General features: G+C 36.7%; 1 protein-coding gene across 1 annotated transcript in view; it reads right to left on the bottom strand.

Moving 5' to 3' along the window:
• Window positions 1–572: 572 nt before the first annotated feature.
• UCHL3 (ubiquitin C-terminal hydrolase L3) overlaps window positions 573–17951 on the bottom strand; it is a 98521-nt gene continuing 81142 nt past the window's right edge. The window contains exons 7-9 of the mRNA XM_036753346.1: window positions 10718–10793; window positions 3975–4033; window positions 573–812 (exon numbers count right to left, since the gene is read on the bottom strand). Coding sequence (XP_036609241.1) covers window positions 729–812; window positions 3975–4033; window positions 10718–10793 — 219 coding nt within the window. The 3' untranslated portion in view covers window positions 573–728. The remainder of the gene's footprint in view (window positions 813–3974; window positions 4034–10717; window positions 10794–17951) is intronic.

The raw sequence follows: 17951 nt of genomic DNA, 5'->3' as shown, positions 1-17951 counted from the left end.
GAGTGGTGACCATGTAAGAAGGGGAAAGACATGAGAGATGTTTGGCAGAATACACAAAATTTGGCAAATGACTAGATGCAAGGGGAGTCAGGAAAAATTGTGGTTATCTTAATAGAAATGGATGGGGAGGGCCTGGGGGCATAGGAGGAGAAGATACTGAGTTCCACTTGACATGAGTTTGAGATTCCTATGGAACATCCAGTGGGAAGTGTTCCATGGGCAGCTGGTGAAGTGAAGCTCAGGAGACAGATTAGTTCTGGGATGCTTATGCACAGAGAGGACAGATAAGTAAACTCACTGGAGTAGATGAGATCACTGAAAGGGTGGTAGTTACTCTTTCATAAGGCATACAGAGGGGTTGGAATCTGCAGCAGAGGAGATGTCCACAGCAGTGAAATCACATACCCTTGAATTAATTCGAATATTATATTTGTATAAACTAGCTGACATTTACATATGAGGCACAGAGTGTGCAACTGTGAGTGCCACTTACAATGTTACTTTGGATTTTATTTTTTCAAAGTAGGACAGTTGATCTTCCATACACTATGAGAGAAAAAAGACACAAAACACAGATTAATTCAAAGTTTAATGCACATAAACTATTATTGGTCAGTATCATCAATATCATCATGAAAATATCAAAATTTGTGAGTACTGGAGTATGGCAGGAGGAATTTTACTTCTGTTACAAATAATACAGTACTGGTGTCTCCTCTATGCATCAGCTATGCTGCAGAAAGAGCAATTGCGTTAAATCTTAACTCTTCCGGGTCCCGTTCCATGAACTTCTTGCAAACTTCTATGGCATCCTATAAACAAAAGACATAAAGATATAATATCTCAGTTCATAAACAAAAACACTTTCACTAACAAAGCCAACTGCTAAGTAAACACAAAACTGTTACTCTAATTTATGCACGTTACAGGCAGCAGACGGTTATCCTAAAAGTCTGACTCAAAACGGACTTACTTCTATGCTTCCGCAGCCCACAGTTTAAAAAAAGCAACTTCAAAAAAGAAGCTGCTCCATGAGAGCAGAGGGGAATAGCATGGAAGGGCAAGACAAAGCGAACAGCACTGGAGGTTTAACTAGCTCTGTCAATTTAGACTGATAAGCATGTTTTAACTTAAATTCAGAATTCGGAGACTACTTTACTTAGCTTATATACTAGTACAAGAAATGAGGGGCTGATTGGGTGATCCTGCTAGAGCAGGAATTAGGTTCATAATCTTTGATAGTGAATGGTAATATTACCAGTAAACCCCTAACTGCAACGAATTCCTGAAAAGCTCAATTTCTGTTGCTGCCCAACTTTAGCACCCATTTATCTGATGTTCTTCATTTGTTCTTTAAAGAGGTATAACTCATTCCTTTGATTGCTGATGGGAAACTGTATTTTTCAGGTCTTAAGTTACAAAAAAAATCCTTTAAACCAAATTATGCTGAAGCCTACTAAAACCAGCTCTCACTGATTTATACTTCATTTATACCTCAGAGATTGACAAATGTTTAAAATCAAGGCTTAATTTACTTGTTTTTGTTGATTGTCAAGACTTAGGAAAGTGATGTAGAAAATATTAATAATGCAGATAAAATTTAAAAGTGTGTTGTGCATACATTTTTTGGGAGGGCAAGTTGTTAGATATTTACCAGCATACCAATGGGTTAAACTTTTTAAATGAGTTAAATGGGTTTTTTAAATGTAATTTTTTAATGTAACTCGTGAGTAGAGCTTTTAAGATACTGATATTCATAATAATGTCAACCATTTATGTTCTGACTACAAAAATTTACATGTAATATTTCTCACTTGATGAGAGGCAGTGTAGCACAGTGAATGTCAGCCCCAGAGTCTAGAGGACCTGGGCTTAAATTCTGCCTCAAGCACATATTAGCTATGAGACTATGGGCAAGTCCTAACATCACAGAGCTCCCAACAACTATCTAAGACTGTGAGTTATAGAGATACTAATCTCTATTGGTAGAGGGAGTATTCATATTCATTGTTCCCAACATAGATGAAATCACAGGTCTGGATTCCCTCCGTTGTTCCTAAAACAAACAAAAATTCCTCAATGGCACCTCTTAAAAAGCAGAGCTTTTCTTCCTCTTAATTCTGGTGAAGTAGGGTTTTCCCATAATTGGTGTAGGTGATCCACATCTTCGGCTCAAAGTGGTCCATGGATGAGAAAGATTGAAGAACTGCTATCTTAGACAACTTATTCTAAAGCAATCATACTGTCTTTTTTTTTCAAATGTAGTACTGAATATTTTCAAGTATTGTAGTAACAGCTGAAAAACAGGACAGAGATCCTGCTTTATTTATGGATTCATGTCTCCTAGATTCCGGTCTTCTTGTGCTTTGTTTTTCTGATCCCCAAAAAGTCGAAGGCGAGAGGCCAGGATGCTGTGACACTGCAAGAGTAATTCTATGTACTGACTAAGTTAACTGTAGAGTGGGGGCTGGGGGGGGAGGGGCGCAGTGGGTTCAGGGAAGGAAGGATATGGCTGGATGAAGTAAGGCCTCTTTGTCCTAAAATATTTCCCACAATAAATTCTAGCAATCAGAAACTCATATGGATCAATACATTCCCCTTTAAAAATGTGAGTGGCCTATGGGAAGGTAATACTTTGGTGTGAACTACTGTAATAATCAGTACCAATCTGTCCACATCCAGACAAGCCATATAAACATTGAGGAACACCAACTAAGGAAGGGGAAAAGCCAGGAGAGGGGAATGACAGAATAGGAGGATAGAGTGGGTAGAGGAGAGGACACCAGACAGCCAAAGGACCAGAGGTCATGAGGACACACTGTGTCCAAAGGCTAGATAAAAAGAGGCAGGTAGTAGAAGGGCTTAGGGAAAAAAGGCAGAAATTCAAAAACGGACAAATTTTGCTGACTTTTGTAATTTTGGGACCTTAGTGGCAGCTAAAAATTGCTACCATAAATTACCAAGGCCTGAAAGAAAACTATAAATAGTTATCTAAAAGTTCTAAAAATCACCAACACTTAGTCTAAAAGAAAATATTGTGATCTAAAACCTGTTATGATGTGCCTGTCTTAATACTGAGTGTATCACATAAAATAAGAGATTGAACTTCCGGTAGATATTTAGAAAATGCCAACCTAAAGGTCCCTCAAGGCTCTAGCTTAAATAGTAGATAGGCCTGTCATTCACCATTACATCTCACTCCGTATCTAGCATGGGCAGTCAATAAGTGTTCATTCTGGTTTTTTCATGTAAAAAAGGAATTGAACAGTGACTTCAGAACATTAGAATGGCTGGTGGCCTATTTAAAAACCATACTAAAGTGGATCTGCGTTCTCATCATGTAGGCACCTCCTTACATGGTGCAAACAGCACCTATTCAATCCTCATCCTGTGAACCTCTCATCTGTTTCCACCCACGAATCCTTCAAGGAGGTCATCCTAGGTGCCTGAAACTTCCCCAAGATACAGCTACCAGTGGACATACAGGAACTATTCATCTGTTGTTATCTGCTATTCTTGACACACAACCAATCTACATCCTCTTTGACTTATAGATCTCTGATGAGATCATTTATATCGCCCTTGGGGGACAATTCCTTCTTGGCAATATGTTGCAGCACACTCACACCTACCATGTTTAGCAGTTACTGCTCGACTGTTTATCGCTTGCCAAACATAAAAATATTTAAAAACGCAATTGGACGTCTTGGTTACCCAAGTCTCCAAATTTACCATTAAAATACAACTTATAGATTACTTATTTCCCCTCAATCAAATTTTACGTTTTTACCCCATTACAAACCCTCCCTCCTTACTTCAAACACATTTTCTGTGCCAAGTGGCATTTTCCTTTTTTTACCAGGGCTTCAAAATATCAAGGTCCTGAAAGCATGACAGAATAAGAAAGCTACAAAAACAGAGATGTCTTTCTCCAGTTCATTTCATTTCAAGTCAATTAAAAAATGTCTTCTTACCTCTAATAAAGTATCATCACTAGTTTTCCCATGGTTAATTGGAAATGGTTTGCGCCCATCTGGGGAAAAAGCAATCAACATTCAACTCCTATCTTTTTCAATTATAGACAAGTAGACAATTTTAGACACTGCGTAATATGAAAGCTTATTCTGTACAGTTAAAATAATAAAACTAATAGACATTTTAAATAATACATTTTATCATTTACAATTATTAGTTCTTTCCTTCCATATTTAAGAGATGACAATCAGTAAAAATATAATTTGTTAGAAAAATAATTATTTGGAAAAGATACACTTTACACCAAAATATCTTTGTCTAGTAAAAGTTTTATATTCATTAGTATTATGTTTAGGCACATTGTTTTCACACAGAAGGCCAAGAAATGTCCACATTAAGAAAACATTACTTCAGTACCTCAAAAGAACCCAAGTTTCATCACAGGAGACACTCGCTGTCTCCCTTGATGCAATCTGCCACCTTTCCACACTTCATCACAAGCTGCTGTGGCCACAAAGACTCATCATCTCGTGGCCACCCTTATGGTACTGAACCAATCTGAAGTTAGGCTGGTGTCCAAATAGGTAAGCAGACTACTGTCAAGCTACACTTGAACCCTTCTCGCTAGAAAGTACCAGCCAGGGCTGAGGCTTCACTGCTCTAAGCTCTAGGAATCTCAGGTTACCTCCAACCACAGTAAGACAAATGAGAAGAACTTGATGGCTTTACTTTAAACTCATCCAAATAAAAATGTTTATTATGTCTGTAAAGTATGTATAGTCGCTAAGTATTGTGTCCAAGATACCAAGCAGAGAAAGTAAACCCCAAACCTACTAGCTCTTAACCAAAAGTGTACATACAATTAATTTTCAATCATCTGACCCAGTGAAATAACAGCACTGACAGAGCTAATGAATAATGACCAACAAAATGAAAGAAAAAACTACAGCTGGGAAGAAAACTGCCAGTAGCTATTAAGGGTTCAAGTTATACCCAAATACCTTAATATACAACACCATTCTTGAGAGGCTTTGTTTTGTTTTATTTTGTTTTGATTAGACCTGTGATTTCATCTGTATAGACAATTTCCAGCAAAGAAATTTCGTCTACTAATGCAGATGGCAACCTCTTGGCACTTTAGTGTTAGAGAGGTGCCTTGGGCATCGAGAGGGTAAGTGAATTACCCGACACTTAAGAGGGTATATGTCAGAGGCATGACTTGCACATAGGTCTCTGGCCTCTGCAGCCAGTTCTCCCTCCTCTAGGCTGTGCTTTTCACAGGCATATGAGAGGTGTGTAGGTGTGCACACATACGTTTGTATGTAAGCAGGTATGTGTGTAGTCAAGAGGAGGCTATGGTACCTTGGTATTAGAAAAGATCTGCTTGGGTTCAAGTCTTGCTTTTGACACATATTGGCTGTGTAATCCAAATACTGCCCCCAGAAAACTCAAATGCAATCTTGGACAGCAAGTGCTGACCTGCATTGATTGGAGCTTCCTTTCTGGGAGTGCCTTAAACATGAAATCACCAGTCCAGTATGTGTGTATGTACACACACACACATACATGTATAGATATACATATATAGTATGTATACCCTTAAAAGAGTATTAAGATGATAAGTTCAGTATTAAGAAAGGTTTTTACAGAACCTACTATTAACTATAAGAGACTTATGGATTTGTTTAGGGGGGAAAAGGGGAGGAAGTGTTTTAAAAGCTAAGAAGATATGACAAAAAAAAAATCTGAATTCTCTGAATAGATCCTTCCTTCTCTAATCTATCGAAGCACTTTGTCTCTCCCCTATACACGTAGCTCAATGTAATTTTTAATTATTCTTGTCATATCTACTACTGGTCTTTAAACTCAGAGGCAAGAACCTGCTCTTTCTCTGCTTTGTATTACATAAGAGTAGGTGCATAATTGATGTTCACTATGCGAAAAAACCAATGTTTCACGACTATACTAATTATGAAGTTAAGGCAAAATTTACATAAACACACTAAATGATGACTCAGATTGTCTTGGCCAGACCTAAACTCTCATTAGCTTTAATGAATGCAAAATTCTTTATTCATCGGTGATAAATTCAATTTCTTTATGTAAAAATGAAAATATTCATTAATTCCATGTGATTTTAAATAGTTTTTTTGGTTGGCTGGTTTTTATTGGAGGGGAGAAGGCAGGGCAATTGGGGTTAAATGACTTGTCCAAGGTCACACAACTAGCGTGTCAAGTGTCTGAGGATGGATTTAAACTCATGTCCTCCTGATTCCAGGGCTGGTGCTCTACTCACTGCGCCACCTAGCTGCCCAATTTTAAATAGTTTTTACATATAACTGATACATTAAATGATTTCTTTGAAATGTAACATATAAGCACGTTGTAAAACTGCTAGTACTTCTTTTTTAAAGAAAAGTATTGGGGTAGCTAGGTGGCACAGTAGATAGAGCACCAGCCCTGGAGTCAGGAGGACCTGAGTTCAGATTTGGCTTCAGACACTTGGCACTTACTAGCTGTGTGACCCCGGACAAGTCACTTAACCCCGACTGCCTCACCCCCCCCCCCAAATGTGTACGTGTGTATGTGTGTATGTATGTATTTCTGATGACTGATAGACATACAACGCCAGAATGTAAATGCTCCAACTCCTATCAAAATCTGTGTTGTGTGAATACCAAGTTTGGCAAATTATAGCTATCAAATACTTTCAGTTTCTCAATTTTGGCACAACAATGTTTTTTCACTTCACCCACACATACTTAAATGTGATTTTGTGTGTTAATGTCAGAAGTGTTCAAATGGCTTTCCATGGCACTCAATATTGTAAAACCAAACATTCTCTAACTCAGTTACTAAATGTGAATTGTTAACATCTGCACAATCCACAAGAGGGATCATTTCTCATAACTTATAAATAGGAAGTGCTTTATTGTTTGCATTTTCTACTTTTAACTTTTTTCCTTGTCTTCTCTAATATCACATATCATGACTTCCTCCATTACAAGCTCCTTGAGGACAGGGACTGTTTGCCTCATCTGGTGAACTGGGAATGATAATAGCACCTACCTCCCAGGGTTGTTGAGAGAATTAAATGAGATAACATTTATAAAGTGCTTAGCCCAAAGCGCAATAGTACGTGCTATATAAACATTAGTTATTGTTGTTATCATTATTATTATCCAAGTTTTTGATGAAGATGTTGACTGGGAAAGGTCCAAATATCAAGCTGTGTGGCACACCCCTGGAGACTTCCTTGTCACTTTCTGGACCTCCCTTTCCAAGCTCACAAAGGGTTAAAAAGTAGCAGGCTTTTGGAAACAACTCTGCAGGCAAAGAAAAGACTTTAGGGACTAAGTGTGTGAGCTCCAGGGAAACATAATCAAGAATGAAAGCGTTCTTACTGACCTGGATATTTCTGTCTGGGATGACCCAGGACACAAGTTTAATTATTCGTGTTCTGAGTGCGGATGTTTATATTCATGCTAGGTTGTTGTAATTCTAAATGTTAAGTGTATACCAGAGCTGATGTTGCAAGGGACTACAAAATCCCAAACCCTGGAGAGGAATGTTGCAGGCTTTTGAGGATGAATCCCTATCTCACATCTCCAACTTCCCACTAGACACTTGGAACTGAATGTTCCACAGATATCTCAAATTCAACCTATCCAGAACTGAACTCATTATCTTCCCCTCAAGCCTTCCACTCTTCCTAGGTTTCCCAGTCACCCAGGCTCAAAACCTATGTGTGATCCTTGACTCCTCACTCTCCCCATCTTCTCCCCCCTCATCCAGTCTGTTGCCGAGTCCTGGTGATTCTATCTTTATAACACCTTTCCTCTACACCCCCTTCTCTCTTGTGACACTGCTACCACCTTGGTGCAGGACACCATTTCATACTTAGATTACTTCAAAAGCCTGGTGGTTAGCCTCCCTGACTCAAGTCTTTCTCCACAAGTCTAACCTAAATCAAAGAGATTTTCCTAAAGCTCAGGTCTGACCATGCCACTCTTCTTACTCAATAAACTCTAGGGACTCCCAATCATCTCTCTCACAGCTTCCTTCATGTCTCAGCCAAAATCTTACCTTCTACAAGAAGTCCCTCCCAATCCTGCTTAATGCTGGAGTTCTCCCTCTGATCATCTCCAGTTTATCTTGTCTGTGTCTTGTTTGTACACAGATATCTGCATGCTGTCTCCCTCAATAGACTGTCAATTCCTTGTGATTAGGGACCGCTTTTACTTTCTTTATGTCCCCAATGCTTAGCTCACAGCCTCGCATATAGTAGCATTAACTAAATCCTTGTTCACTTGACTTGTTAGATATCTCCATGCAGAGAGAAGTCTTTACACACTAGCTAAATGTACCTTTGGAAAACAATTCTTGTCTCTGGAAGGATAGAGTCTACTGTGAGTTCTGAATGGCATGGCTGCAAAAGGCAAGCAGTGGGAAATCAAAATAGAGATGTTGACTAAGGGAAAGTCATTCTCCTCTGTCCAGCTAAGAGAGGAATTCAAAAAGGGTAGCTCTGTCCACATTCTGAAGGCAGAGATGAGCTAAGAGGGAAGAGCTGATTTGTCTGTGATACACCTGGCTACAGAAGTTTACCACTGACCTCTCCTTTCTGGACTCTATTCTCCCTTCACATTCTTGGACCCCTCTCTCTTATTTTACCTTCTTAATTGAAGATCATTCCCCTCCTTGATGAAAAAAACTGTAATTCCAGTAGTCAGTGATTCTGTTCTGCCACTATCAATCGTACTATACCATCTACTCTAAGCAATGAGTCTATTCCTTAATGCTTCTTTTGCTTAACTTCAACATCCTAAAAAGCCTTTCCTCAATTCAACTTCAACAAACATTTATGGCCTGCCTACTGTGACGAGGAGGCGCTGATGAGGGAAATAAAGTAAATTAAGATATGGACTCAAGCTTACAAACTAATTGGAAGAGATATCATTTTTAGGATTTTCATGAGCCTGATTTCATCCTGAGGCTTAGCTTTCCTGCAGGTTCATATCACTCTTTTGCATTTGTCCTTTGCTTTATGAACCTCCTTTGATACTCAGGAGAGATCTTGTGCTAATCAGAGAGACCTCCATGTAACCAAGTTTGTTTCTTTAGGTGTTTTCTCTTTTTCTTCTCCAACAGCATACTTTTTAATTATGCCGTTAGAATCTTTTTCCCCCCTGGCCTTTGGAAAGATGCTAGCTTAAGGTATGGTTCTGACTATGTCCCACACATAAACCTCGACATTCGTGAATTCTAAAATAGCACAGCCCTTTCTCCCAAGATTCCCATCACTTCTACTTTACCGAGCAATTATTTCTTGTTGCTCAGAATTAAACTGATTTAAAATAGTTTTCTATATTGCTTAAAAAAAAAACTGCTCAGAGATGAAATTATCAGTAAGTCAAATCAAGAATTTATGAGATGCTCATTTTTTAAAAAGAATTAAACTTATAGCAAAAACTGAGACAGATGTAGATCAAAAATCAATCTTACCAGATGTATAAGATGTATTAGGAAATCCAAACGGTCTGCACATGGTAGGTGCTTTGCTGTTCTGTATCATCTGTAGCTTCTTTCTCACTAGGCATTCTACAATACAGCCTCATAAAACTATCACTTGTTTCTTCCTCCTTTTAGCTCACTCAAATGCACTCTTTGCTTCAAGCCTCAGGTTCATGAATTTCCATATAGCTATACTCTCCTCACTGAGAAAGATACTCTTCTACCCCTTCTCTTAAGACCTCTTTTTAAGTATGAGGTATCCATTTCCATTGTCATGTGAGTTATAAGTCCTATCTTTCCAAGTTTTGACTGATACTTACAGAAAACAAAATATGTAGTATTCAAGAATACGATAAAAAAGAAAGTAAAACATCCCCAGTAAGTAGCTATCCTACCGAGCTGAAGCAAGTCAATTCAACAAACAGTAATTACTACGTTAAGCACTGGGGTTACAAAGGAAAAAATGAAATGAACCCTGGTTTAAGAGGCTTTTTCTCTACTGGATCAAGATAAAATGTCTATGAAGATTCGGACTCTGTAAATGGCTGTATTTAAACAAAGTAGTCCTACTGCAACAGAACTGATTGGGTGAGAATGTGAATTCACAAAAAGGAAAAGAATATGACTGTAATTAAGGATGGCTACTTTGACCTGAGGCTCCTGAAAATCTAAGGGAAAAATCACATCCTGAGAAAGGCCATACCATTATGATGATACCATACATAAAAGCCTGATGGTTAACTAACTGTGGACATTGTCATACATGAAATCATTACTATAAATACAAACTTCTCTTTTAAAATTTGTTTCCTTCAGTCATTCATCTTTTCTGATAAGGTCTTGGGATAATCATTGGTGGAGATTAAACAAGTATACTGTCCAGACAGAGATGGTAACTCACTAAATACTTTAATCCAAGTTTTACAGTGACTCATAGCAATTTCCGGTAATGGTGTTTTGTTTCCTGATCTGCTACAGTACGAAGGTGGTGCTGACATCCTTGAATTTAAGTTTCTTGGACTTAAAACAATTCTATTTTTTCCTGGTTAATAAAAAAACTTAAAAGGAAAACATAGCTGGCACAATGGCAACATTATGGGTCAATTAATGAACTGAAACAAACAATGAATAAATATCAACTTCAATAATAACACTTTCTCAAAAATGTAGAGAGATTTTAACTCCCTTTCCCCTTTCCCTTGCCAAGATAAATTAAAGTAGTTCTTACCTAATTCATAGAGATGCCCATCTACATGAACTAATGCAATAAAATGCAGATCTACTTTTTCATCTATACTTGGTGCCTGAAATAAGAGGAAAAATACATATTATGTGCATCAGAAGTCACATAATTCAATCAAACTAAATATCAATATGAAAAAATACATATTTCATATTGCTCCAAAATGTATCCTTTTTCCCATGTGGTCTTTTATTAATGCCAAACTGTTCCCTTGAACAAAAGTGCCCCTTTGGCTTTCTCTAGGAAAGAGATTAGTGCTAAGGGATTTGGATTTTTTTTTTCAATTTGAAGTTCTTATTAAATAAAGATAATACAAAAGTAGTAATGTGAAATCATTTGAAAAGACTTCTCTAGAAAAAAATTTCAGGTAACCCATAAAACAAAATTATGTTTTTCCTTAATCATACTTTGAGTCTTGCTTCTTGAACACCTTAACAGAAAACTACCAGGATCAAAGGGAGAAAAGGAATTCTCCAGGCAGGTCATCCTAGATCCAAGAAATATGAGAACAAACAAGTATGGGAGAAAAGCCTAAATTTCTTGTAAATGGAGATATTAACCCATAAAGTTATTGTGAAGAAGGCACTCTGTAAACCTTAAGGCATTTTATTTGTATTATTACTATTATTGTTATTGTTGCTAGTGTGGACTTTTTAGGGGAGGGCAAGAACAAATTCAATCCCAGTACATCAGTAATGTGTTGTTCGCTTAGCCTACTAGATAAATTTCTATACTAAATCAGTAATGGCAAATCTGAGAATAAAACTATAATTACTGACTCTCCCACCCTATTTAAATCTATATCACTAATCTTCAGCCTCCCTAAGAAATTAAAAGTTATATTTAAAATCAATTAATTATTATTAGGCTAGTAGTTTCTATTACAACTATTAACTTAGACATGATAATTATTATTAAACAAAACTATGTGATTTGCAATGTACCACAGCTATTATTTTTGCTATTAAAGATATACTGAACATGAAAGTTAAAAGAAAAAGCATTAAAAACATGGACAAATAAAAATATGTTTTATACAATTTAAGACATCTTGGGTCTAAAAAATGTACTTAGCATTGACAAAGTCCACTTATAACTTTAAAAAGTTGTACTAAATAGTCACTTTTAGGTAGAAGTATAAAACTACAGATATCACGTCTTTGCAACATGCAAAAAATATCATGCAACATTTTTCACACAACTCATAACACTTTAGAGTATTTTATTTTTCTCACTGTCTCCATAATGATATAAAAATGTCAATAAAAGAGAATACCATTTAAATATTTCATGATGGTAAGCATATCCTCAAATTATTTAAGAATTTTAAGTGAAAAGGAAAGTGAACAAACATTTATCAAGTACCTATTTTATGCCAGGCACTATACCAAGCACTTCACAACTATTACCTCATTTAAGGAATATTGCTAATTTCATACATCAGAAGCTAAAATAGCTCTATAGCATACGTAAAAAAGGATGTCTAGTGGTGTGCCTACATTACTGGTTAAAAAAAAAAGCTTATGACAAATTAATCTTAGTTACTAGACCATATGATTGCTCAGGTTCTATCCAGCTCTAAATCTACTACCCTATGACTCTGTCCTACCATCCCCACTTTATGAATCACAAAACTGAGGTACAAAAGGGGAAATTTACCCCCAAGTAACCCAGTGTATTAGCGTAAAGTCAGGTTTCCTTACTCCCAGGCCAAGATTTTCTTGACTACTTGGAAACAGCATTTGAACTTATAAAATGAGTTCCAATCAAATTTTTAAACCAAATCTTAGGATTCACACTGCGCTAGTGATATAATCAGAATGGTCAAATGAGCAACATTTTCATGAAAGGATATTACTGTGTTGACACTGAATCTGTAACATAATGCTTCTCGCCAACAAACATGCAGAGCTGGCTACTAGCTGCTGATTGAAAAAAAAAAAGCCTACCAAAATTTAAGTCTTCTTGATTCATTTAAGAAAAATTCCCCCAGCCCCAAGTTTATTCTTCCCACTCTTGAAGGTATGCATTTTCCAAAGTATTTTTATGTTGTCACTTAGGGCATCAAAACTAAGAAACTGGAAAAATTGCCTCATGTACAAAAAATCTCTCTCAAACTCAGCTTTGGTTTCAGTATTCCAATTAAGTGCTGGCCTAAAATTTTCAAAAACAAAACCAAAACCTGATAAGACAAACAAAACATCTTCTAATATATTCCAAATGATAATTAAGTTTAAACATAATGGAGATGTGAAAAAGCAATGCCTTAATGCCTATCATAATGCCCCCTAGCTGGCCAACCTCAATTAGAACAGTACTCTAATAATTTTGAAGAGGAAAAAAACTGCATAAGCATAAGCACTTATTAAGCACCTCCTCTCTTGCCAAGTACCGTGCTAGGTGCTTTACAAATATTATTTCATTTGAAATAACTGAAACATTTCACCGTATCAAAATAAAAGTAAAAAAACAATAAGCAAAAGGTATATTACTACTTTTAGAAAGTCTCCAGTTTCAAAAAACAGTCACAACTATTTATAGCTCAAAGGCCAAAAGTTGATTTTTCCAATTTGTCTTTTTTTAATCATATTCTTTATACAACTTTCTTGAGAAAATACAATGAATCCCTACTTATTCTAAAAAAAAAAAAAAGTGACTTACATAAATGTTAAATACATTTAAGCAAAAGGAAAATAAGGCAAATATGCAATGAAAGATGCTCATGAAAATTTAAAATTCATATTAATTTTTATGAGAAAATAAGATCTCAATCAGTGGAAGTAAAATGGAAAATAAATCCAATGTCATATAAAGCAATGGTCCCAAATTTTAAACTTGCATTTTGGTTTAGGGATTGTTCAAGCACGCTAGATACTGAATTTGATTTACATTTAGCATTAAATCTACAGTATGATGCCTAGTTCTTGGTTTTAAAAATAGGACTCTGTTTCAGTCCTTGGCAGCTCTACCAAAGATGGGCATTTGTATGTTTATGGCAACTTCTACCAAATGGCTGCTTTGGTGACACATGCCAGAAAGTACCTAGACTCCATGCTATAGTCTCAGGGGAAAGAAGTTTGGCAGTAACTTTTCGTTCATTTTTTAAGTCCTGAGCTAAGTATATTAACACCTAAATTCTCCCTATGTTCATTTCTAGAAATCATCATTTACATGTTTACTTTTGACATTTCCTACAAATAACATAGCAACATAAATCAAAACTTGAGATACAAGTTTCAAAAAAAGGATTCAGCCATGCAGAAAGGCAATGGTGAAGGGCAGTCGTTGTGCTTGTTCAATTCTCCTATCTTATTTCAATAGGCATGTCAGAGTATATCACACTTTCCCTAAGAGTGCAGGAATAAATAGTTTTTAACAATTTTATGCTATTAGTAGCTTAACAAAGAGGAAATGATTGAAATGTGGGAACATTTAACAAGAAGGAAATCTTCACCTCCAACCTTGATAAGATCTTTAGAAACTAAATAGGAAGGGAAGATCAGATAGAAATTAAACCAAGTACCTGAGGCACCTCAGGGAATAATACCTTAGATGAAAACACCCTACACCATGAAGGATTCAGACTGAGGACAGAATAAGTAAAGTGACCCCCAGGATGAGCATGGCAGAAGACTAAAATCATGTTCAAAACATGAAAAAATAAAAACAAAGTTACTGATGGCAAAGAATTTAGAAGCCGCAAAGCATTTGTTGATCAGTGTCAACTAAAAGAAACCAGAAAGATGAGGTGCAGAAGAATATAGATTGACTTTTGAGAGCTTACAGAAACCTGAATATCACGAATGTCGATCAATACTTTTCAAAAGATATTGGCAGGCCATGGAGTGGAAAGATGGATGCTCACCAAGATGACGGCACAAAAGTCAAGCTAGACAGCAAAGCATAAACAGATGTATGCTTGCAATCTCGTGTGGGGAAGGGGAAGCTAATGGTTAAGAAAACCAAGAGACAAGCATCTTGAAGACTGAAGGAGCGTAAGTGGCAATGGACTGTCCTGGTCACGGGAAGAAGAGTTGGAAGATTGACTACACTTACAACAGAATGAAGCCCCACAGACGGCAGGCGTAAGAAGGGCCGCCAGCGACGAAGACGGAGAGATGGGCTGGTAGCCTTTGCTGGACCTACATGGTTACGTTTGACCCAGGGCAGGGATGCATGGTGACACAATGGTGAGGCCTTCGTTCTGCAGTGGCTAGAATGAGGCTGGGATGAGGATGGCGAGGACGACTACATAGATATTAAAAAAGAGAACATTTACTTAGACCACATTAACGGGTTAACAATTCCTATCCCTAATAGGCAACATAATGTCACACTTCAATTCATAGGGTTTGGTACTTTTAATCAAACAGCCCAGTAAAAGACTCTGTTTGAATACTGATTAAAGGAGAAAAAAATGGAAAATATTTGGTATATAAGATGTGGCAACTTAAGTGCCCTTGCTTCTCTGTAAGATGTTTTATGAAAACATACATGAAGCATTTATGCAATCCTCCTTTGCCTACTGCATAAAGACTTCTATGGAATGGAAAAATAAGCAATTCAAATAGCAATACATCACACTGAAAACCCCCATCAGTCCCAACAGCACACCTGCGATGGGAGTGAGTACAGAACAAAGGTGTAGCAGTCCAAAGCAGATGAGAATTCTAAGAATGAGAATTCTAAGAGGAAAAATCCAGATGAAACTTCTGAAATAGATCACATACACACAAACTAATCTCTTGCACAACTGGCTACTTAGGTCTTTTTAAGGCAAAGAGATAAAACCGCCCCTTTCTTTGCAGAAATGACCACTAATTTGGCCTACTTTTGTTAAACAAGTGGCCAAGAAAAGAATTTTACTGTTAACATATGGAGTGAGCCCTTGCTGTGTGAAGAAGCTTCACTTTCCTTCCAGGCAAGCTTAGAGGCCTATTGCCACTTTCAGGATAGTACAGGACCATCACGTGTTCAGAAGCAAGATGTTAAGTTGACTGTGGACCTCAGACTGCTCATCTGTAAAATGAGAGGGTTGGTTTTGATGGCCTCTAAGTTCCCTTCTTTTAACTCTAAAATGCTATGGCTTACTTCGGCAAACCAGTATCATCAAATGTCTACTACGTGCAAGATACCATGTGCCAGGTGCAAGGGATGCCAAGAGAAATGCAAACTAGACCCTGTGGTCAAAGAGCTTACATTCTATTTAGTCAAACAACTCACTCATCAGATGGAGATTTAACTGCTAACCTTGATATATACTAACAGAGGCTTGATATCTGACCTAATGCAAAGTTTCATAATTAGTTTAATAACATTCATTCAAATCAATAATTATTATAAAGTAATTTATTATTTATTAATAATTATATAATTAGAAGCAACTTTATGTAAGTTAACAAGCTAATTTATAATGAATATGTAACTCTATGCAGTATTGACATTGACAATATATTTATAACACTAATAACATACTCCGCCAACTACAATATAGTTAACTTATTTTCCTATATAAGCAACACAATCATTATAGAAAAAACAACTGTACTGCTACTTTGTCCACCAAGAAAAAAAAATTTTTTTCAGGCTCCATAATGAGGATCATTTGGATGAAAACAGGAGATACTGAGCCTGAAAAAAGAAAACTTAAAGGGAGTATGATCATTGTCTTCAAACAGTTTAAGGGTTGACATGTAAATGAAGGGTCTATATAAGGAAAACTTCATAAAAGTTAGGCTTTTCCAGAAAGTAAATGGACAAATTAGTTCTCCAATTAAATAGAGCTAATTAATCAGGGCCTAGAATAGTCAAGGGTAGTGGAGGGGGCATTCATTCTTGTTTCATATAAGAGACAGACTAGATTTAGAAATCCCAAACTCTAAGATTCTATGTACAAACATTGACTGAATGTGTACTACCTGTAGACCATTATCCCTGGGATATATGGGCACAATGAATTATATAATATGCCATTTCCAACATATTATAATTTACAGGTTCATAAAAACTTAAATTTGCAGCTAGAAAAGAATGCAGAGGTTATCTCGTCTAACCTCTAATTTTAAAGATAAGGAAACTGAGGCCCAGAGAAGTGAAATGATTTATCCAAAGTGACACACATACTAAGTGGGACAGTGGAGATTTGAACACAGGTCCTGGCATACTAAATACAGTACACACTCCATTGTGTCAGGTCTCAACATGCAAACTTTTAAAGGATGGCTTGTTAATTCAGGAAAAAAAGGCAACAGCCCTATTTTCACACTATTCAACATGAGATGATAAAGATAACATTTCTGACCATTAAGGTTAAAACATGCCAAATTTTGTTTTTCTATAGGGATGATACAACCATACTTTTTCAATATTCATCAAGCACCATTCATGAAATGATTGATGTGGGTCAGAGATACTGCTTCTAGCTAAGGCAGAGAGCATAAATGATCTTTATGAGAACCTAATTAGTGACTCTGATCTCATTAATATGCTCTTGCCAAATGGCTTCAAATAGTTACCAAAGACAGGGTTTAAATGTTTAGTGAAGATTTCTTCAATTTATTCTCATTGTTATTTTTCCAGTAATCCCATAATCTCATATCATCTTCATATTTAACTTATTTATAAAGGGTGGGACAGGATTTCCACATTGCTAAGATGACAGATCTTTTTTATGCTGCACCTATTTCTGATGCAACCAAAACCCCAGAGGGTCTGCGTCCAACACTAGAGTTCACTACAAAGAGAGAGAATGACAAAGTGAGGAAGGTGGAGAAACAGGGCAAACGCTCAGTGATGACCTAGTTCAAGCCTTTATCACCACTCACCTATACACCACAGGAACCTCTTTATTGGTTTCCTTACTTCCCATCTTTTCCCTATCTAATCCATTCTTTATATAGCTGCCAAAATAATCTTCCTAAGTGGCTTCCCTATTTGTCTCTAGGATAAAATATAAACTCTCCAGTCTGGTGATCTAGGTCTTCCACAATGTGGGTTCCAACCATCTTTTTTAGCCTAATTTCTACATTACTCCCCTTCACACAATCTATATTCTAGCTGAAATAGTCTATTATTCATTTTCCCAATCATCATCTCCTGCTTCCATGCATATGCAATTCAGAATCAGAGCAATTCACCAATAAAAAGTTTCCAACACTGTAACAGACTGTCTATAAAAGTGTTTTTGGTCTCACGAATTCCGTAGTAGTCACACTGTTAC

The sequence above is a fragment of the Trichosurus vulpecula genome, chromosome 4 (genome assembly GCF_011100635.1).
Source record: "Trichosurus vulpecula isolate mTriVul1 chromosome 4, mTriVul1.pri, whole genome shotgun sequence".
Classification (NCBI taxonomy): Eukaryota; Metazoa; Chordata; class Mammalia; order Diprotodontia; family Phalangeridae; genus Trichosurus; species Trichosurus vulpecula.
Note: the sequence above shows the minus strand (reverse complement) of the source record. Positions and strands in the feature narration are given on the sequence as shown.